General features: G+C 38.1%; 2 protein-coding genes across 2 annotated transcripts in view; one reads left to right on the top strand and one right to left on the bottom strand.

Moving 5' to 3' along the window:
• The window catches only part of LOC122645074 (phosphatidylinositol-glycan biosynthesis class X protein-like), a 14,597-nt gene extending 11,184 nt beyond the window's left edge, over positions 1-3,413 (bottom strand). Inside the window, 3 exon segments of the mRNA XM_043838420.1 lie at positions 2,891-3,010; positions 3,132-3,171; positions 3,406-3,413. Coding sequence (XP_043694355.1) covers positions 2,891-3,010; positions 3,132-3,171; positions 3,406-3,413 — 168 coding nt within the window.
• Positions 3,376-23,134, top strand: LOC122645761 (histidine--tRNA ligase, cytoplasmic). The gene is made up of 7 exons (XM_043839121.1): positions 3,376-4,866; positions 5,214-5,393; positions 12,991-13,248; positions 13,712-13,846; positions 15,998-16,279; positions 17,511-17,651; positions 22,694-23,134. Exons 1-7 carry the CDS (start codon positions 3,451-3,453, stop codon positions 23,000-23,002), a joined length of 2,721 nt encoding a protein of 906 aa, XP_043695056.1. The 5' UTR covers positions 3,376-3,450; the 3' UTR covers positions 23,003-23,134.

The following is a 23,134-nucleotide window of genomic DNA, read 5'->3' as shown; positions in this document are numbered from 1 at the left end:
CTCCTCACTGAGCATCCATGATGTACTTTTCTTACACTGTTGCAACAAAAAGTGTCACATTATTAAATTTGCTACAACAATTAAAAATTATATGCGAACAAGAAAGCCATTTCCTACCTAACTCTAATATTTTTTTCTTAATAGTTATAATTCTTTAAAATAATAATACCCTAATTAACCAATATTTATGTATGGAATAACACATTAAGCATCTTTTTGGATTGAAAAGAAAACAATACTTTCAGAAATTATCAAGCCAATATAATATTTTCCATAATTTTCATAACTTTTTTTTTTTTTTAAAATTTTAGAAAAGTAAAAAAAAAAAATTTCATGTTTTGGTAGGAAAAAAGCGACACCATGAGGCTGTAGATTGGCCAACGGTGTCTCACATATATATATTGAGTTCCAACCAATAAGTATTAAACTTTTTTTTATTTTTTTTATTTTTTTTATTTTTTTGATGTAAGAAAATTTAATTTTTTAAATCAAAAAATTTAAAAACAGAAAATCAAATCCAACTCTGTGAAACCGTTGATCGGTCTATGGTATCTAATATATAAAAAATTGAAGCCTAACCACTACTTATTTACCCTATTTTTTGTAAAAATTCTTTAGGTAAAAAGGATATACCTCAAACTGCGAATATTCAAGAAATCTCTCTCAAATGCATCAAATCTTTGCTGTAGATGTGTTGTACATGCATCTAACATGTTGTTTCACCAAGATTTGCAAGTGGAATGGCCAAAAAAATTCAAAAGCAAGGTATATCAGTTGAAATCGCAGGTTTCGATCGACTTCTGTTAAAATGGGTCAATGACCCATTTCGACTAACTTATGGTATTTAAGTTAAAGGTTTCTACCGTTTTGGCGGTACGAAACCAAAATTCTGAAACAGTACGAGATCTCGACTGATCGAAACCTTGCATGCCCATAGAGCTGAATAAAATTTTGTTTTGATCTCGTTCTAAAATCGAAAACATTCTCAAGAATTCGGTTGAAACAACCAAAATCTGGAACCATAGCTGAAATTGACCTTTGGGTAGTTATATTATAGGTTGGGCCTTTTATTTTTTTGGTTTTCATTGTAATGGACCTAATTTATAAGCCCATAAAATAGGGATAAAGGTAGTACAGGGGATTAGTAGTTAAGTGAAGCATTTGAGTTAGATTAAAATACTTAATAGCTAGATAGAGTTATGTTTTGAGTTTATTTACTTTATTGAGTGCATGAGTGTGATTAGGAGTCCTTGTTTTTTGGTCAATTTAAGAATTTTAAGTCTTTATATATGTAATACACCCCCATCAATTAGAGATGATTTGAGTAGAGAATATGAGTTTTTTTTAAGAGTTTTGGTGCTATTGAGTAGTGCATACGGAATTGGTATCCCAAACCTGATTTCTTTTCCCTCCTCTTCCATTGATCTGATTTCCTTCCTTAGCTACATGATTGCTTTCTTTATCTCAGATCTGATCACAGATTTGATTATTGGGTCTGCTTGCATTCCAAATACATTTATGGATTTTCAGATTGCATTGAAAACTGTTTGATACAAATGTACGTATCGAAGTGTATAAAGCAGTATTGGTTTGATACAATTCGATACAATTGCTACACTTGGATATATTAGAATTTTGTGTATCCATGTGCATCTCATATCAGTAAGTTGATTTCCATACTTATCGGTCGATATGATAGAATACTTTAACCCTTGCCTACATGAACAGAGTTCAAAGTGGGATTGGAAAGTGATGCCAAAGAGATAAATTGTAGCATTCAATTCATCAGTTACCCTAAAAAACCAAAATGGAAAGTGAACCAATAAATTTATCTATCTATAATTCTATATACGTGATCAAATTTTATTACACCCAAAAAGATTACATTTAAAAAAAAAGAGCATCCCAGTGCACGAGGCTCTCGCTACTGCAGGGTCTGGGAGGGGCAAATGTACGGAGCCTTACCCCCTGCTTCATAGAGGAGGCTATTTCCAAGTTTTGAATCTGCAACCAACAGGTTGCTATTGCGCAAGTTAAACGTTGCGCCAAGGCATAAAAAGAGCGTCCCAGTGCCCGAGGCTCCCGCTACTGCAGGGTCTGGAGGGGCAAATGTACGGAGCCTTACCCCCTGCTTCGCAGGGGAGGCTGTTTCCAAGTTTTGAATTTGCAACCAACAGGTTGCTATTGCACAACTTAACCGTTGCGCCAAAGTAAACTGAACCAATAAATTTATCTATCTATTTAAGTGATCAAATTTTAAGTATTTTCCACCCAATGGAGGCCGTAAATTACTAACAGTAAGTATGTATATTTACTGCAATTTCTTATTGTTTTTAATTCATCATAATCTCACAGAAACTATCTTATACCGCATTGAAAATAATTTTTACTGCCAATGCATCAGATATCTTTAAAACATCAATGAAAAAGAGACAGAGAACTTCACTTCCCACCATGGTAGCACAATATGAGAGTTTTGAAATGTGCTTAAATTTAGGAGAGTTTCTAAAAAGAATAACCTTCTCAACTGTAGAAGTGAGGTTCCAAAGAAAGAGTGTCAACCAATATATGAGGTTTGGAGCACTAAAACTTCTCCAGTTTTTCTCATATGAGAAATCTTAAATATTAAACAAATTTTCACAATTATTAGTTATGGAATTAACTGAAATAATGCATTCTGAACTCCCACTAGAAGAAAAAGAAGAAGAAGAAGAAGAACCTAACCATGTGTTTCAACAACAAAACTGATTACAAGCAGCTGAAGCATATAAAAATACATCCATCTAATATAACCCAAGTAGTAATCAGCAGGGGAAAATGAAAAATATTCATGCTCAAAACTGTTGCTCTATGTCTATCAGGGTAAACACAAGCAAAATAACCCTCTGACCTCTCTTGGAAATGAAGAGCTATGATCAGAAGCACCAAAACCAGACAAAATCTGCCTGATTGAATAAGGAGCATTAGACACATATAAATTTGAATAGACTGTTGATTCTCCATGGAACACCTGAAACAACCAAAATCACGTCAATGTCTGAAATAGAACAAAAGCAATTACTGAGATGAAATGTTAAAAAACTGCTATCTTCTTCCAGTTGAAACTCAAAGAAGTGATCACGGTGACCCACCAGAGAAACACAGGAAAACGAACTCCAGTGCTCCCTGAATCTGCAAAAATCCCCTCTAGGCTTTAATCAATCCAAGGCTCCCTGATCTCTCTGAACTCCGGATAAAAGGAAAGGAAATAGTTATAAACCTTAGATGATTTTACAATTTTACCCCTCATACGTGACATTTTCAACACGTGCTTCTTAAGTTTTACGCGGGAATTAAATTCCCATATCTACCCTGGTGTTATTACAGTTTACCTGAGAGGTTCGCTGAAACGCTCAGAAAAGCAACTGAAACATCTCAATCTTTGAAGCTCTTCGAAGTGGAGCTCCAACAATGGCGGCTGGACGAGAGGTCTCAGTGGTAACAATCGGAGGTAAAGGCTCCTCTCTCTCTTCGTTATCGGTCTACGCCATTGCCAATGGTCTCTCTCAGGTAAGAATTGATTCTGCAGTAACTGATAAGCTACCGAAGGAACACCCCCTCTCTACTGTTCCCCTGCACAACTTGAAATCGAGATTTTTAACCCTAGAAGAATCCCGAGCTGCTCTTGTTGTCGTCCTGAACAAACTCGCTCTCTCCAACGCTGGTATTCGTGACGTTCTTCCTGATTCGATTGTAGAAACCCTAAATGCTGGATTCGACCCTGAAAGCTTGGATTTTGGTTCTGTATCTGCGTTTCTGGATTCATTGTTTCGGTTAAACTCGAAGAATCCCGAGGAGGTTGGGGTGACGGATGGAGAGCTGGCTGTGTTGGAGAACTCTTCTGCCGCTTTGGTTGGAATTTCTGCGCTTTTGGATCATTCTTCTTCCGTTTTGTCTACTGTTACAGATGCAGTTGCTGCCATATCATGTGAGGCTACAAAAGCCGACATATCAGCGTTTAATTCTCTGGATTCTGGCGACGGTTTCTCTGCAAAGGACGAGACTGCTGTCGCCAGTGACATGAAGATTTTACTTGCTGATTCTAAGCTTGTAGGTCGGGTTGATTCGGATGCGATTTGGGAGATTCCAAAGGTTCATGGAATTTTCAGGGAAGTGGTGAAGTCGGTTCACACAAGGATGCGGGTCGAGCTGAATTCTTTGGTGAAAGTGGGTAAAGGGAGTTCTGGTAGTAGTGGGTGTGGAAAAGTGTTGATGAATACATTGTGGCCATTGGCGTCGGCGCTTCAGTTTCTAGGTGAGAGTAGTTTACGTCGAGCAAAATTGAATGCGGAGTCAATTAGTTCTGTTGATTTAAGGACTCAAGTGCTGGAAACGCTTGAGAGAAGTTGCCCTACTTCTAATGTTTTGAACGATGTGTTTCGTTTGATATGGGAAGCTAAATGTGAAGTTGATTATGTTAAATTTTTTCACGAAATTTACTGTCTATTGCTTAAGGTCAGAACAGTTGTTGCTTGGGAGGGAGCGTTAGCATTATTTTCACTTGAGAAGAGTGAGTCAAATGAAAAAGCCCAAGGGGCTGCACCTGCAAGACCTGAGGCTAATGTAGGCAATGCACGTGCCGAAAGGAAGGGTGAGAAAAAGAAGAAGGTTTTGGGTAAGGGAACTATTGTTATAAGGCAAATTATTAAAGACAGGGTGCAAAATCAGGATAAGGATGCGGTTGAAAATGTTGAAGTGCTGGCTCAGTGGGCTCAAAATCTTTCCTTGTTTTTTGATCCTAAGGACCCTGAACTTGATATTTTCCTGCAGAAAGTAAAAGAGATTGTAGAAAGCAATGAATCTAGAAGGATTCCCAAGATTCCAAAGGTGAGAAGAAAACATGCATTTGAATATTAATTTTTTTTTTAAATGTTTGTGTTCTATTTGAGGATTTAAGTCATGATGCTGCATTGCAGATGCAGTCACATGTTTGAGTACTGCTTAACTCCGAACAGATCCTCCTGTTGTATTTTTTTAGTGAATAGAAATAGATAGTGTTTGGTACTGATATGAATAAATAATTGTAAACTGTGTTAATTGCTGTCATGCTCTTCATCAACGTTGTCCACTGCATGACTATATATTTACTCATTTTTAATGCTGTTGTTAAGTATGCAGGGTTTTCCATGAAATAAGTGAAACTGTTTAGCTTATGTTACTTTCATATTCATTAGGGTACTCGGGATTTCGCTAAAGAACAAATGGCCATAAGAAAGAGAGCATTTTCAATCATAGAAGAGGTATTTGAGATGCATGGAGCAACGGCCCTAGATACTCCTGTTTTTGAATTGCGAGAGACTCTCATGGGAAAATATGGGGAAGACTCAAAGTTGATATATGACCTTGCGGACCAGGTAAGTGTGTTACAATATTTTGGGTGTGCCTCTTGGAGGATTGTCAAATATTTTCTGAACTACTGTTATAGCATCTTAAAATAACAAAGGGATTATGGATGATTATTCAGAAGCAGTTTTGCTACTTTGCTCTGTCATATTCCTCAAATAACCAAATAGCAACAAAGTTTGGTAAAGTGGTCAGCAAATGCACTTTCCACACACTCTCCCGCACTCTTTGGACAACCAAACATGGCCTTGATCAAGCCTTTTCGATGTGCCATTAAACACAAAGCAATAATCAATATATTTTCCCTCCTCCTGAGCTGATAAAGGGAGTGGTTTGTTAGAATGAGAAATCTGAATTCATGTTTTGGAGTAATCCTATACTATCATCCATTTAATCTCTATAATCAAGCTATGTGACTTCTTAACAATCGGTCAAATCTCTTAAGTAAGGGTGTCAATTCTGTTGGTCCTGATCGGTTTCGGTCAGGCTGGCATCAGGATCTTGTTAGGCCAAGACCGAAAGGATACTTGGTCCAAGTATCCTTTCGGTCAGACGGTCACAAGAGCCCAAACCAAAAATGATTGATAAACGGTTGGTCGGTTTCGTTCTCACAAGTGGTCTTGGTTAATTTTCGGCTGGTAGTCAATAATCAGGTTTGTCAGTCGGTCTTGGACTCTGTTCAAAGCTTTCTTCTTTAATGGATGAAATGCGAGTCTACTTCTACTGTAAAACTCAAAAGCTGATATAAAAAGTTAAAAGACCAGAACAAATTGAATCTGAGAATACCTGCATATGTCTGATTCAGCTTCAAATTTGAAGGTGCCCAAAAGTTTTTTGCTTTTGGAAATGGTAAAAGGTTTTGTGTACGGCCGTGCATGATGCACGACCATGCACACAACCGTTGGATGGGGGATGAGGGTCTTCGCTACACCCCCCTCAACCCCATTCGACGGCTGGGTGCATGGTTGTGCACCATGCACAAAACCTCTCTCCTATGGAAAGTAATTAATATTGTGAGAGAAACAAAGAGATTCAAGTTTCAGGACCAAATGTTGAATCGGGTTCCATCAATTGCATTCTTTCCACTATGCCATGCCTGATGTAGAGAGAGAAATGGGCTTATTTTACTGGAAATAAGCCTTGGGTTGGGTTCTATACATGTTGGGCCTTTGGTCCAATGGGTTTTTATTGTAATGGGCCTAAAATATGGGTGGGAGGTAGAATACGGGATTAGGGTCTTTTTGGTATCACTTTTTATTTTGTTTATGGCCTATTTAAAAAAAGTCATTAATAAAAATCATTTTTGATAAAAAAAATAAAAACTGTTTGGTAGCTACTAGACATAAAAGAATATAGAAAGAGAAACCGTTTGGTAACTACCTGTTTGTAAATAATTTTTACAACCATTTTAAGTGGTGGGCGAAGAGATTCTCTGTTCACCCATGTTCTTTCCTAATTCCATTTCTCATTTTTCCGTGGACCAAAACTGCCAACAGAATACGAAAATGCTGTTTTGCCTAAAAGAGGATCGATGCTAGCGGCAGGCTACGACCCCTCCACTGAGACGGAGACCAATGTCCCGGCGAGAGGAAAAGCCCTAGTTCCGACGTATTTGAACATTGCAATACCAGAAGGGACCACGATCGGGCTTGGCATGGAAAAATTCGATTGATGTGGGGGCTGGTGTCATTGATGCCGACTCTAGATGTCCTGTTGGGGTTATCCTTTTTAACCACTCTGATGTCGATTTTGCAGTAAAACTCGGTGATCAGATTGCCCAGTTGATCCTTGAATAGATCATAATGCCCGAAGTGTTGGAGGTTGCATATATGGACTCAACAGTGAGAAGCGATGAGGGATAAAAACAGAAAAATGCAGAAAAGGGTATTGTAAGTTTGTAACCCACAAAATTCTAAAGATTATCACAAAAGATATCAGCGTAACGATCCAAATCAGATTCACAGAGGTCAAATAAATCTCAAGATTCATTAACCATTTCTTTCGAGGAATTATAAAAATCTAAGAAAACCCTGCTTGTGTCCGGCGCCCTTCTCGACCTTGTGACACTGAGCATACTGTAGTCATGAAAGCTTCAGGAATTACAAGAGGGTTTGGTTGCAGTGAAAAACAAAAGAGGCTCTTCTCTGCGGAAAAAATAAAAAACAGTCAAGACAGAAGTGTTCTTCTCTGCCCTTCTCTTCCGCTATGTTTGCTTCTTTCATCTTCTTTTTCTTCCAAAGCTACTACAACACATCGATGCAAGTCAGGTACAGGTAACTCCATTAGTGTTGAGGAAGCATTCCGCTGATACCACCGAATGGTTCACTCACAACCCTTTCCAAAAATTGTTGCTTTCAATCAATTATTTGGGACACTTGCAAGATGCAAACACTATTCCATTGTGATTTCTCTGTTCAGAAACATGTTTTCCTTGCAAATACAAACCGATTTATTTACACTGAACATCTTACAAGGCTCATACCACTACGGCAAAATCAACATCACCCGCACCATCAAGCTTGCCAACACTGTCTCCATGGTCGACGACAAGCTCCGCTACACCATCAATGGCATCTCCCATGTCGACACACCTACCCCACCCAAGCTCGTAGAGTACTACAGCCCAAAGAAGAAGAAGAAGAGGAAGAGGAAGGGGCTTTTCTAACATAAAAACTAAATGTCTATTTTACCCTCACTTCTTCTCTTATTGAGCACATGCTCATTAAACTTGAGCGAAAAAATGAAGCAAAAATGATTTTGGCCAAAATCCATAATAGACTCTTGAGTCTATTATCATTTTGGGGGTGCTTCCATTTATTTTAAATAAAAACAAGTTTCAAACGTGATACCAAACACATAAAAAATGAAAAATTGTCAGTTGTGAAAATGAAAAATGATACCAAAAAGGCCCTTAGTTTAGTCGAGTCCTATTTCTTTATTTTGAATTGTTATTAAAGTGTTTCAGTTGGTGGGCAATTAAGAAGCATCATACAGATAAACTTAGTGTAGCAAAGAGTCAGAGACGAGGATGCTGAGATGGATGAGTGGCAAAACTAAGAAGGATAAAGTAAGGAATGATCATATTAGAGCTGGTCCGGGAGTAGCTCCGATACATGATAAGCTACGAGAAAGTTGTTTGAGGTGGCATGGCCATGTTCAACAGAGGCCTTTGCATTCTCCAGTATGGAGAAGTGATTTGATTCAGATTGAAGGAACTAAAAGAGCCAGGGGCAGACCTAAAATGACCTTAGGAAAAGTGGTGAGGAAAGACATGCATAACTTAAGTCTTGTATCAAGTTTGACCTCGAATTTGGAGGGCAAGGATCCATGTAGCCGACCCCATTTAGTTGGGATAAGGCTGAGTTGTTGTTGTTGTATTAAAGTGTTTCAGTTACTTGTTTTAAGATGCAAGGGTTATGCCCTGTACACGAATTTGATGAATGAGATTATGGCTTCAGCCTTTGGTTTTGTGGTGATGCAGTAGGCTACTTGGTGGTGATTCCAAGGTAGTGTTTCAGGTCAATACCTTTAGATCTCAATGGCAAAGGGCAACTAGTGGTCTTGGTTCAAGAGTGACGCAGAAGTTCTGAGTTTTGTACTAGAGAGTGAAGAGCCCTAAATGCATTTTCTGGGTTTTTGTAAAGATGTAGGATGAGGAGTGAAGTATGAACATACACATACACAAACATACTGATGCAGATTTATCACCAAACTGGGCTTCAGCCTTTGGTTTTATGGTGATGCAGTAGGCTACCTGGTGGTGATTCCAAGGTAGTGTTTCAGGTCAATACCTTTAGATCTCAATGGCAAAGGGCTACTAGTGGTTTTGGTTCAAGAGTCATGGAAAATTTTGAGTTTCGTACTAGAGAGTGAAGAGCCCTAAATGCATTTTCTGGGTTTTTGTAAAGATGTAGGATGAGAATAGTTGTCATGGCGTCCTGGCACTGGAGAAATGGCCATATTGACCAATGCCATGGCGTCCCTATTTCCGTAAATCTCATATTTTAGCCTTATTCTCACCATTCGGTTGCCAGCAGAATTTTGGGGCTATTTCTCATAGGTCTGGGCTATTCATCCTTCCAAACCTTTGGCTCAGCCCCTTTCAACATTGAGGCTCCATCGCACATCAGACCTTCACCTCCATTACTACCGTTAGATTTGGTTCAGTTCCATCGATCTCTTGGTCGCAGGTTCTTTCAATTAGATTCTTGGTGCCCATGAGAGAACAGGTTGTGGCGACTCTTGCCTGAAGCTTCGTATCAATTGGGTTCTTACGAGGAAGGCTCACCTTCGAAATAACTTCCATTCTGCCACTGGGTTATGGTTCCTTCTTTGGCTGAGGAGTCATGAGGTTGAAGAAGACTGAATTCCTTTGTTTTTTTTTTCTCGATTTCTTATCTATGAAACCCATTTTCCTTAGTTCCCAACATTACCCTTTTCTTTTACTTTGATTCCCACCATCTATTATTTTCCATTTTGTTCCAAGTATACTCTTTACCCATCAAACGTGCTATCCCACTTCCTGGTTTATTTTCTTTATTAAATTGATTTCCATTAATTACAATTTTGCCACTCCTTTACAACTTCAGATTAATTACAATTCGGCCATTGCTCTTATACATCTTGACTTATCTACTAGTTTGCCATTCAACTTTGGATTTAATTACAATTCTGCCATGGTCGACATGATCGCCATGGCGGGCGACGTGTTGATATATTGATCAGACACCCCTCCATTGACTTGGATCACTATGACGCCATGACAACTATGAGGATGAGGAGTGAAGTATGAACATACACATGCACAAACATACTGATGTAAATTTATCACCAAACTGGGCTTCTTTACTTAGGAATAAGTCTAGGGTTGGGTTATATACATGTTGGGCCTTTGATCCCATGGGTTTTCAATGTAATAGGCCACTTTTTGGGCCTAAACTATGGGTAATAAGGTTGCATACTTAGTCTATTTTTTGAAGTCTTATGTTTTTAAAGGTTTCAACCGGTGGTTCAATTTAATTGATTTTAGTAGTTTTCTTTTATTTGCTTTTAAGCAATGTAAGTTGGGCTGGATTAAGACTTTATGAGTTCAGCCACGTTTTAAGTTTATTTCCTTCAGTATTTCAGTTTCCTAGTCAGTTTAAGTTACCTAATAGGTTAAGGATTGGGTTAGGCCTTTCCTTTTTAGTGTATACGTCTATTTTTTAGTCTTTTATATAAGGTAGTTAATGTAGTCCTAGATAGGTAGGAGACCTACTAGGAGCTTGTTCAACCAGGATCTGATCTGAACAGGTCATCCGAATGGGACAAACTTGAGTTTTAGGTCAAAATTAGGGTTAAAGTTAGGTTTAGGTTGAGGTTGTCTTATATAGTAATGATGGGTAGATGTAGGAAAGTCTAATGGTATAGGTTTTATGATGTTTGAGTGAATGGAAGTAGGTTAGATGAGTTGGACAGCAAGATAAGGTTATTGGAGACAATTCCTAATGGAGGTAGGAGTAGGGGATTCTAGGGTTTAGGATGGTGGGGGTTTGATGAAACTTGGATCGAGTGTCAATAATGATGTAAGGGATGTATGCTGAAAGTTTGGTTTGAAACTAATGGACAGATTTGAAGTTATGGAGGAATCCTAGTTAGGGTAGGAGTGAGAAGAAGGTTTAAACAAAGTTCAAAGTCAAACTTACTGGATTTGAAGAGATCTTCAATGGTAGCAGCTTTGAAGATGAACGATGGGGTCTCTCGATCTTCACGATGCAAGGAGTCGATTGGAGATCCACCAATCCCTTCCACCTTGATAAACCCACAAGGATGCAACACTCTCAAGGAACAACAGCAGCAACAAAGGCAACAAGCATAAAGCTGAGTTTTTATTAATCAAAATTCGTGTTCAATGTGGGCCTCCCTTACAAACTTATATAGAAGACTCAAAAATAGACTTAGACACTAAAAAGGAAAGGCCTAACCCTATCCTTAACCTATTAACTAACTTAAACTGAGTAGGAAACTGAAATAGACTCAAAATAGAGTCCTAATACAGCCCAACTAAACAACTAAAAGAAAAACTAATAAAATCACTTAAATTGAACCATTGGTTGAACCGGTTCAATTTAAAACACCAAATAAAAAGCTAAGTATGAAAATAAAACTAAGTATGGGAGCTAATCCCGTATGCAACCTATTTACCCATATTTTAGGCCCATAAAAGTGGCCTATTATATTAGAAACCCATGGGATCAAAGGCCCAATATGTATGTAACCCAACCCTAGACTTATTCCCAATGAAACAAGCCCTATTTGGTGATGAATCTGCATCAGTAGTAAGGGGGGCAAGCATTGGACACTAATTTTGATTAATGAAAAGCTTGTTGCTGTTCTTATTCTCCATTAAATTTTTTTTGTCTTGTGTTTGATCAAGGCTGAAGTAATTGGTGTTTGATCCAATTGACACCTTGCGCTGGGAAGCCCGGGTGGATCGTTTGGTGACTTTATTGCATCCTGTACTGCTGTTCTTCAAGTTTGAAGGTTCTATTTCAGCTTGCTGCCATTAACAAGTACAAAGCTTCCAAACCTGCAACTTGGATCTCCCCTTCTAGAAGATCATATGCAAGGTGATTTTCGAGATCTACCAAACCAGCCATCCAATTGAACTTAGATTTTCTCCATACCTCCATTAACCCTAATGTGGGAAGTGATTCAAAGTTGACCTAATTCCTGTGACCTGATTTGAATATACTCATATTTTCCATTCTGTCCCTACCCCCATTAAAATACAGTTTCAGACCTTCAACCATAACCGATTCTGATTTCATGCTCACAATAAGTAGCTGATTTCAGGATATATCAATTCTGAAATTAGTAACCTAATCATATCTATTAACCCTAGTTCCAGTACCCTATTTACCATAATACCCTCCCTCCTACCCAATTAGGATTCCTCCATAACTTCAGATTTAGTCATCTGATTGAACTGTAACTTTCAGCATCTCTTCTCTCCTATATAATCCACACTTGACCTAAGTTTTAAGCCCATTCAACCAGCTGATTTCCTATTATCAAGTTTTTCCCTAATCTGAACTGTCCTTTGATGAAAGGATTCTGTTTTGGTTCCTGGTTTGAGCATTCAAATCCAGGACTACATTATATACACACATAAATGGGAAGAGAGAGAGAGAGAGAGAGGCTTGAAATGGCGAAAAAGTGAAGAAGAGAGGCTTGAAATGGCAAAGAAGAAGAGGATAGATGAAACATTTTTGTAGTTGTTTTACAGTTTTACCCTAAAATACTTTCTTTTACCAGGCGTTATATCAGGTTAAGCAGTTTCGATTTGTAAATGGGCATGCTGGGTTCTCGGTTGGGATCCATTGGTCTAATCAACAAAGACTGGGACTGATTGATTACCCGAGTTATTCTCAAACCCCAAACCAAAACGAAACCTACTAATAAATGATCGTCCGGTTTCAGTGTTAGCCAGTCGGTACGGTTTGGGTATTTGGGCTTGGTAGATCTTGACACCCTTACTCCTGAGCTTATGATTTAGATATCACTTAACCTGACACTTGTTATTCTTTTTGTCAGAACTTTTAACCTTTTATTTGATGTGTTCCATAGGGCGGTGAGCTATGTTCCCTGCGGTACGACTTAACTGTGCCTTTTGCTAGATACGTAGCCATGCATGGTCTCAGTTCATTCAAAAGATACCAGATTTGTAAGGTATACAGAAGGGATAACCCATCTAAGGGGCGATATCGTGAATTCTACCAATGTGATTTTGATATTGCTGGTCACTTTGAATCGATGGGGCCTGATTTTGAGGTTATCAAGATTTTGACTGAACTTCTTGATGAATTAAACATTGGTGATTATGAGGTATTCATCTCTTCCTGGATCTGGATGTTCATATGTTATTATTGGTGGTTCTTGTTTTTTTCTTCTCTTTTTTTTTGTAAAAAGTTTCATTGGACAGCCATCTTGATCAGTTAGGCAGGATGGCAGTTTGATTTGAGCCATCTTAGAAGTATGACATGGCCTATCTAACCATTGTATGGGTGGAAATCCAATTTTACTGATCACATGTCAAAGTTGGGCTCCTTTGTGTGGCCTACCATGTATCTGATTCTTTCCTCTGTATTTTTTGCAGTCCAAATCTTGGACTGAAACTTTAGGTCAAAATAGCCAAAGGCAAAAGAGTATTACTTTTGCCTTGTGAGCCTTTTTGGACTGAAATTTGGTTCTGGGAAATAGTGGAGTTTTCCTGCCTTTGTTTATTGGGTGCTCATTGGGATATTTTTGGTAGTCTAAATGCTTTACTGTTTCATCTTTCCTTCAACAGATAAAGTTGAATCATCGGAAATTGCTGGATGGGATGCTGAAAATTTGTGGCGTACCTCCTGAAAAATTCAGAACAATATGCTCTAGTATTGACAAATTGGACAAGCAGTCATTTGAGCAAGTCAAGAAGGAAATGGTGAGAAGACAGATTCTTTGTCGTTTATATTCAGAAATCTAGTTATATTATATTATATTATATTATATTATATATATATATATATATATATTGCAGCATCCTTTCCATTCTATAGTGGTTCTCTCTATTGATTATCACTTTAATTTGTAAGGTGTAAGAATGTACAACTTGGAATATCAAGCTGACTTTGCTTCTGAAAAAAGTTATTATGTTGACTTTCTCTTTATAGCTCATCCTTTCAAAAATTTTATTGCATGTTGTATCTGGAAACTTAGGAAGGCCTGCTATATATGCGTGAAATATTTGATTTTTATCTATATTGGAGGTATATTTGTGTGGTAGAATAGTCTGTACTAGATCCATCGCATTGTCTGCGTGGGGAACTTTTCAGTTTTCACTTCAAATTTCTCAAGAGGGTGATTACTGATTAGAAATTTCTATTTTGAATTTTTCTGACAGTCATTAGAGTTAATTAGTATGCTATGCTTTTAAGCAGCATAGATTAATTAAGATTTTGATTTTTAATCTTTGTGCTGATTTGAGAATTGATCCTCTGGTTCTGATTATTATTAAGAAGCTCAAATTAAAAAGTTCAGCAGTTGATGGGCTTTATGTACTGTTACAAATCTTTTGCTTTTTCTTACTGATCTTTGACCGTACTGAATGAAGAGGGGACCTTTTAAGCTCTCCTGCATATATTATATTGTTACGTTGTACATGATGATTTATTTGCTTCAGTGACTAGGCTAGGGAATTGTGGTGGGAATTTGTGGATGGTTTCTTAGAGCTGAATTTGTAATGATTGTTTTTGGGGGTGTGAGAAGCATGGTGACCGCCTTGACAACTAGTGTCGCCTTGGTAGCCTAGTCGAGCATTTTGGTCACCTTGCATCCGCTCCAGGCCCCCTCCAACACCTTGGGTCGCCTAGACGCCGTGACAACTATGGATTGAGAAGCTTACACTTTCTGATGAATATGTGAGAGTTACATCTTTGAGGCTTGCCCCAATGTGAGCATTAAGAAAAAGGAGGCTTGCCTCAATGTGGGCATTAAGAAAAAGACCTGAAGCCTTACGGCCTGCACTTCAATAATGAGGCATGTGACAGCATGCCTCACTATGTGAAGCAATCTGAAAAATCCAGATTAAGGATCTCAGATGCAAGCAGGCCCAATAATCAAATCTGTGGTCAGATCTGAGATAAAGGAAGCAACTGCGTTGTTAAGGGAAGAAATCAGATTGATGGAAGGCGAGGGAAGAGAGATGAGATCGATCTTCTTAGGAGGAAGAAGAGAGAAGAAGAGAACAGAAGAGAAGTGAAGAAATCAGGTTTGGGCTACCAATCCCGTCTGCACTGCTCAACAGCACCAAAACTCCTTAAAAAAAGCTCATATTCTTTACTCAAATCATCTTTAATTGATGGGGGATGTATTACATATATATAGACCTTCTAAAAGTCCTAATTTGACTCATAAAAGGACTCCTTTAATCACTCTAATACATTCAATAAAATAAATAAACTCAAAAGAGAATTTTATCTAGCTATTAAGTATCCTAATCTAACTCAAACACTCAATTTAACTACTAATCCCGTGTACTAACATTATCCCTAATTTATGGGCTCATAAATTAGGCCAATTACATCAGTACACCAAAAAATAAGAAGCTCAAGGTACATAGAACCCAACCATGGCCCAAAATAAAGTCTTCTAAGACCCAATTGGACAATCTTAACTGCATCACTATGACTCTCTTTGATTGGATAGCTATTTCAATTTAAGATTGATTTCTTAAATAAGTCAACAGTTAGTTTTTTGGTTAAGAAATTGAATTTGTTTGGTTGCATCAATCGAAAATATTTTAAGAATAAGAAATCCATTTGGTAGTTCAATTATATGAATAGATTCTCTTTATTATGATAATAATGATAAGATAATGATAATGATGATAATAATAAGAATGATGACAATGATAATACTAATATATATATATATATATATATACATATTTGATTTCTGGGTTGCTAGGCCTTTCTGATTTTGCTTTTATTACTGGACGACTAGTTTTATCTATGTTATTTTTTTGCCTTTAACTATTGCAATGGTGGTCTTACATACTTTTCTGTCAACTATAATTATGTGATTGTGTGGGTAGGTGGAGGAAAAGGGATTATCTGTCGAAACAGCAGATAGTATTGGAACTTACGTGAAGAAAAGGGGACCCCCACTGGAAATATTATCCAAGTTGAAACAAGAGGGTAGTCAGTTTTTAGAACACAGTGGATCTGCTACTGCTTTAGATGAGATGCATATTTTGTTTAAAGCTTTGGAAAAATCCAAGTGCATAAACAAGGTGATCTTTGACTTGAGTCTTGCAAGAGGTCTTGACTATTACACTGGAGTAATATTTGAAGCAGTCTTCAAAGGCACTACACAGGTAAATATTTGATATTTGCCATTGATTATTTTCTTTCCGTTTCACTCATGTGCTCCGTTATATTCACTCTAGAACTTGGTTCTAATTCTGCGTTGTAGTTTTCTCCCTGATATCTAATTAATTACTCTATATTTTCTTGCTGGCATAGAGATCAGTGGTTCTGAGAAACCTCTTAGGATTTAAAATTGTCACTAGTTACTGGCAAGCATCCATTTTTAGAGTGTATGCCCTGCTTCTCAACACTGTGTGGTATCGGTATTGCTGGTAACCGATACCGATACCTGACCGAAATGGTAGCTGTATTGGTCTGTACTGAGGGTAAAATGGTTCAAAAACTGTCTTTTATTTAAAAAATGAGGCCAAAATCGTCCGATACGGCCTGTATTGGCCACGACGGATACCATTCCCAATACCGAGATTTATATCCATGGTTTGCACACACATGGAGAGAGAGAGAGAGAGAGAGAGAGAGACCAGTTTTCTCATTGCAGGCCAACTCAGGATTTTGAAGCTTCCTCTATTTTGTGCTGTTTGTTTCAGACATGCAAAATCTGCTTTGGAGCAAACACATTGGGTCCTTGTGTGTTCCATGCAGATTCTTTTTCACATGTCAAGTCTTGATGTATCTATGTTTCCCTTCTTTATCTTGCTTTGTAGTCTACTGCTCAAGCAATTATAGTTGATTTTATTCCCCCCCCCCTCCCAACAAAAGTTGTAGGGCCTGTGAGTAACAGAACTATTTGATAAATCCTAACATGGTGAAACTTGGCTTTGGATCAAGTCATGGCATCTGATTGACCATTGCCTTCACACCTAATCAGTGATGTAAAACTCAAATACTTAAACCAACTCAGCCTAGTTAATACTGAGTTTTACAGAATTGACTCATTAGATTTTGACAAATTATAACTGATCATGTCAATGGGACAAGTCTAACTGTAATCAAGAGATGAGTCAACTTGACTGAGTTGACTGTTATAGTTCTGAAACAGTGTCGCTGGCCATAGTCTGTTTGCAGAAGAAAAAGAATGATGAAATAAAAAAAAAAAATTCTCGTCTTTTTTCTCTTGCATTCTGCACTTGATCTACTTAGTGGAAAGCCCAACCATGATAAAATTTCTCCCATTCTTGGGCTCTTGATTCTCACTGGATACTTGACTGTCACTACTGTTAAGAAACTTTTTCTCATGCACCAAGTGAAATTTCATAATGAACTTCCATATTGGCCCAGGTCGGCTCCATTGCAGCTGGTGGGCGTTATGACAATCTTGTAGGAATGTTTGGTACGAAGCAGGTTCCTTCAGTAGGTGTCAGCCTTGGAATTGAGCGCGTGTTCACTATACTGGAGCAACTTGAGAAAGATCGCAACCAGGTAATCTTGTATATTATATGAAGTGTCCTTCCTGCACTTTTGTTGATGTATTGGATGGGACTTATTATGTTCTATTTCTACGTATAAAAAATTATCTATATTCTATATCAAGTTTATAGACAAACTTCTATTGTATGATATTATCATAAATTGGTAAATTAAGTCTTTGCTGGGCTTTAAGTTGCGTTGTCAGTTTTTTTGTTTTTTATTTTTATTTATTATTTTAATTTTAATATCCTTCCCTGGGGAGATCTCACCTGTCATATCCATATCATCCATCTTATAGGATTTCTCTGGATTAGCCAGACGGTTATTGATACCTCCACATGAGTCTCCTTAGGCCAGCATTTATTGAGAGTAGTTACACAGATAATCCTTCAGTGTTCCTGCTTTTAGTTGAATTTTCTTTTAAATAAGGATGGAAAAAATCCCACTTTTTGCCACATGGCAGAGGTGGCCATTGGCTGAAACTGATCCCATGGAAAGAGTGTGTGACATGGATAAACCATGGTTAGAAAACCCGGTTTTGACTCAGGCAAGTTGAATAGGCCAAGGCAATTTTGTGCAGAACATGATTAAGAGTCATGGAAAATCAGCTAGGCTTGAAAAATAAAGTGACTTGGTCATAGTCATACTAAGTTTTATTGAATTGTTGTGCGTTGACTGATTGTCAAGTCAACCAAAACTTGTCAAGTACTCGAGTCAATGCTAACCGCCAAGTCATGGAAGTAGTTCTGCTCACTCTAGGAGACCGTATCTTACCCAAACCAAAATTTTCAAGGTTTCGTGAAATGTTAACAAAAGAAGACACCTCCCTCTTCAGAGAGAGTGGCTATGGATCGACATGACTTTTGGAGGGAAGACTATATGTGACTCTGCTGGCAAGCTAGCCTTTTGCGCCACTATCTCTCATATTTGGATGGAACGTAACCTTAGAAGATGGACTTCCAACTCTCGCTCTCTAGATAAGATTTGGAATGCCATCTTCTTTGATGTTTCCTCCAAGATTGCCTTGCTCCCTCAAGCTCCTGTAAAGGACTCCCCAAGGAACAGGCTCATTGTTGTGTCCTGGGGTCTTCCTATTTCCCTTTTGCGGCCGGACCCCCCTTAGGCTCGCCTATATCTTTTGTTCTTTCTTTTTGCCTTTCCCTCGGGCTTGTATATTCTTCTCTTTTTTTTTTGTAATATATTTTTTACTCATCCAAAAAAAAAAAAAAAAAAAAAAAGGTTTCACGAAATTTCACAAAATATTTCAGTTTCGCAAGATGTTGAAACGAAACTATATGCGATATGTAAAAGTGCAAGGTTTCAGATGAAATTTTGTTGTTTCGGCAAACAGCAAAATTTCGACTATATGTGTATTGTTTCGACCAAAACAATACAAACCTTTAATATAAAATGTATAGTTTCGATCGAAATGGGTTGAAAGGTTTTGCTGGTTTTCACTCTTATGGTTTGTTGAAACTTGGTTTTTGGCCAAATCACTCTCATACAACCGTGGAACAAGTTTTTGGGCAGTAGTAGAACACATCGAAAGCGACGATTTGCTGCATTTGTGGAAATTTTGTTCTAGATTCAAAGTTGTGAATAGGCCATATTAGAGAATGTATACAACAGTGTACAACGTATACTACCAACCTAGGGTCTGAAGTCAAACTACCATTTTGGGTTATTTTTTTACAATCTAATATTCCACTATGTTTAGAGGGCTTAAAATAGTGTTTCCTTGAAGTTTCAGGACCTAATTTGGTCATTTGGACCTTGAAACCATCCACTGAAACCTGGGACTGATATTTTGCGGTTTCACCAAATATTTTGGTTTCGAGCCTCATCAAAACCGAAACCTGGAACCTTGACCCAAACAGGACTCTGATCAGAGAGGACTCTACTTTTGCCCTTCACTATTCATACGAGAGTCCAAATATGATAAGAAAATGTGGGATTTGCTAAATCTGTTCATTTTGTTATGAGAAAGGAGATAATGCACTGCTAATCTAGAACCAGTGGGAGATCAGCTTGCAACAAGATCGCAGGTATAGGGATAGAACCCGAATTGAGAGAAGACCAATTAACTCTATTTAAACAACTCAGATATGCATGAAATTCTGGCCAAATGGTATTTGTTGAGAAGAACAAGTCTGTAAAATCTGATGTTGATGTAATGGTCAGATTTGAAGATATTAGGTAGTCTCAAAAATAGCAAGTCACCAAAAGAGAGACCAGATGTAGTAGCTAACAGAAAATAATATTTAGGAACCAAGAAATAGGAACTCAAACTCAAAATATAAACAATGTTCAGATTTAGAAACAAAAGCGGACAGAAAGTAGCAAGTAACTTCAGCCATTAGAAACTTGAAGAATATAGAAACTAAGGTAGAAGTACTGCTGTAACAGCATTGAAAGATGGGAGAGCAAAAACAATGGTCAGTTGACAGATTAGAAAATTGAAGAACAAAACAGAATCTGAACTTGTCTGCACTGGAAGGGTAAACAACAGAAAACTGACATTAAGAAAAGAAGAACGATATAAGAGAAGGATATGGACTAGGCCTCTCACCTAGAACTTGACTAGTATGAAGTATCTCACAAGTTCAACTTGGCACCCCACCAAGGGCTTGACTGCATCTCACAGCAAAGGAGCTCTGAATCTCATAGAACTAACACACAAAAGCTATGTTTGAATCTCAAAATCGAATCGTAGGGGAGTTGTGTTGCCCCTTCTCTTTATTTATAGAACTAAGAAATAACAGAATTAGGAAACTCTTCATGCACAATGTTAGGAAAGTCCCTTACAACTTAACTCTTGAAAATAGGAAGTATCTAGAACTCTGAAAATAAAAACAAACACATAATTTCGTATAGGCCTCAAATTCCTCATATTTGGGTTTGTAGAATTGGCCTATAAGCCTATTACAATAGGAAACCCCAAAATACTAAGCTCATGCCCATATAACTCAGTGGGCACTCAAAATTAAGCCTATTGGACCATTCTTGGTCCAGTCTGACCCAACCGATGGCCCTGATTTGCTGCTGCATCAGGAGATATAAAGGAATGAGCATATCCATCTTGACCTGAAATAGAAAGAACTGGAAAGACCTGCAAATCTTCACTTCTCTTTCTTTGCTTCTTTAATATTTGAGTCTTTTTCTCTTGAGTCAGATTCTTCCCTAGGGAGCAAATTTTGAGCAAGTTTAAAAATGGCTGTAAACAGTTGCACTGATGAATGGTTTTGATGTTGTCTCTCTGTTTCTCAGTGCCTTATTTCTCCTTACTTTTGGAGCTTCAAAGTGGGCTGAATCCCTCTCTCTTTCCCTCCATTTGGGATGCCACCTCTGATGCCCCCATTGCAGATGTGTCTCAGCAGTATACCCTTTGTGCCACTGGGGGGTAAAAAAGCCCTCTGTATTGATGAACCCAACCCCTCTATTCCTCCATCATCTCCTGAATACAATAGAACCCCCTCAAACCCCAACAGTCCCACGCTTACACTCCATAGTTGTCACGGCAGGCAACTCTAGTCGTTGGAGGGAAAAAAATCAAGGCAACACCAACAAGGCGCTCTTCCAGCAAAGGGCGCCTGGACGCCTATGTGGTGCTTGACAACTATGTTACATTTGAGATTGATTTGCCAGTGACTTGCCCTTATTCCAGTTTTTTCCTATATTAGGATAAACACATGGATCCATTTGGGATGCCACCTCTGATTACCCCATTGCAGATGTGTCTCTGCAGTACTCTTGTATCCTATTTGATGCAGATTCGTGGTTGAACCGACACGAACCCAGGAACCCAGACCAAGATGAACTGGGTCCAAACCTTGTTCTGGTTCAGTAGGATATTTAGAATTTATCTTATTTGGGAAAGACACTGTGTAATCTTTTGGTTTGGGATAGCTATTAGACATGTAGGTAAATTTCCAGTTTTGAGTTTCTATTTTGTTAATGTTTTAGGAAGTAATTAGGAGTCTTTGTTCTTTGTTTTTTATAAATAGTTATGTAATCCAACGATTGGGGTAGTTGGAAAGGTGGAATATTGAGATTTAGAAGTTCGTGTGTCCTGTGTTTGTGCGCCCTCTCTCTCTCTCTCTCTCTCTCTTCCCTACGTTCTGATCTGATCCCCATTCCTTCTTCTGTTCTCTTTTTTTGCCATACTGTCATTGTTTTGTCAGTTCGGTTCTGGCAGTACCAGCAGCTCCTATGTTGACTTCGATCCCTCTTCTCTCCTCTCCTTCTCGTCCTCCCTCAGATTAAGGGTATAAGATCCCCTCCCTAGGGCATCTAAGACCCTATGTCTCTGTCCCTGATAGTTCCTCTATCATGAGATCGAATCAGAAATGAAATCTGGTTTGATCATTGGGTCTCATGTTGGGTGGATCAATTACTATGCACTCTTCAACGTTGAGTATGAATGGACGGCTTAGATAAGAAAAACTCTAAAAAGGATGACTCAGATTTGACGTGACTTACAAAAACATTATAAACATTTGCGACACCAATAACTACCCTTGTAAAATTCCAAGACCAAATTTAATTATACCCTCCCATGTATGTTCGTGCATCCTTTTTGTCGCCCAAACATTCATGCACACCTTTTTGGTAGTCCTCAATTTCTTTCAATACAATAGTTTGTCATGTGATTACTTCCTTTTGAGTTGAAACTTGACATGTGAGTATTTTCCTTCTCTATGGATTTTTTTTGTTGGGAAGAAAAAAATAAAGGTTGATTCCTAGGAAAAAAAGGATACAAGAACTCTTCTCAATGCATCCTTGCTTTCTTCTTATTTTCATTTATTTTGCATTATCTGAAACTTTGTCATCCATCTGTCTAGTCTGCACTCTGGAGAACTTAATTGCTTATATTTGAGTTTTCAGTAACTTGTAGGACTGTGTATTGAAGTGCTCATTTAACATGTAGTATATTGCTCTCTTTTTTGTGGAAGTTGCATATAAATCGGTGACTGTTTTATGGGAAGGAGGAAATTTTCATTTCCTTCGAATAAAATGCCAATGAAAAAACAATTTTTGGGTTCTTTCTTTGGCAGTCAATCCGACCAACGAAGACACAAGTTTTGGTGTCGATTTTTGGGGAGGACCTGTCTCTAGCTGCTGAGTTGGTTAGTGAATTGTGGGAAGCCAAATTGAAAGCAGAGTTCATGGTCAACAAAAGACCGATGAAACATATTGACCGTGCCAAGGAGTCACGTATCCCTTGGATGGTGATTATTGGTGAGCGGGAACAAAATGAAGGCATTGTCAAACTGAAAGACGTAGAAGCCAACAAGGAGGAGGTAGTCCCAAGAAGCAGGGTAGTAGAGGAGCTACAAAGGCGGTTGAACTTCTCTTCCTCATAATTATTTTAACAGTTTTAAGTTTTTTGCAATGCAGGTACCAATATCCATTAAAACATGAATTCTACATAAACTAAGGGACTTTCCCTCATTATATGGATAAAAATATACAGATGAATTATTGACGAGGATTCA

This window comes from Telopea speciosissima, chromosome 11 (assembly GCF_018873765.1).
Source record: "Telopea speciosissima isolate NSW1024214 ecotype Mountain lineage chromosome 11, Tspe_v1, whole genome shotgun sequence".
In the NCBI taxonomy this organism is placed as follows: Eukaryota; Viridiplantae; Streptophyta; class Magnoliopsida; order Proteales; family Proteaceae; genus Telopea; species Telopea speciosissima.
This window is presented reverse-complemented; position numbering and strand designations above follow the sequence as displayed.

Bases quoted from the DNA above. Each gene is read 5' to 3' on its own strand.
- LOC122645761 (XM_043839121.1), top strand. From the start codon at position 3,451: ATGGCGGCTGGACGAGAGGTCTCAGTGGTAACAATCGGAGGTAAAGGC. The intron at 5,394-12,990 runs GTAAGTGTGTTA...TGTGTTCCATAG, and splicing joins TATATGACCTTGCGGACCAG to GGCGGTGAGCTATGTTCCCT. The intron at 17,652-22,693 runs GTAATCTTGTAT...TTTCTTTGGCAG, and splicing joins TTGAGAAAGATCGCAACCAG to TCAATCCGACCAACGAAGAC.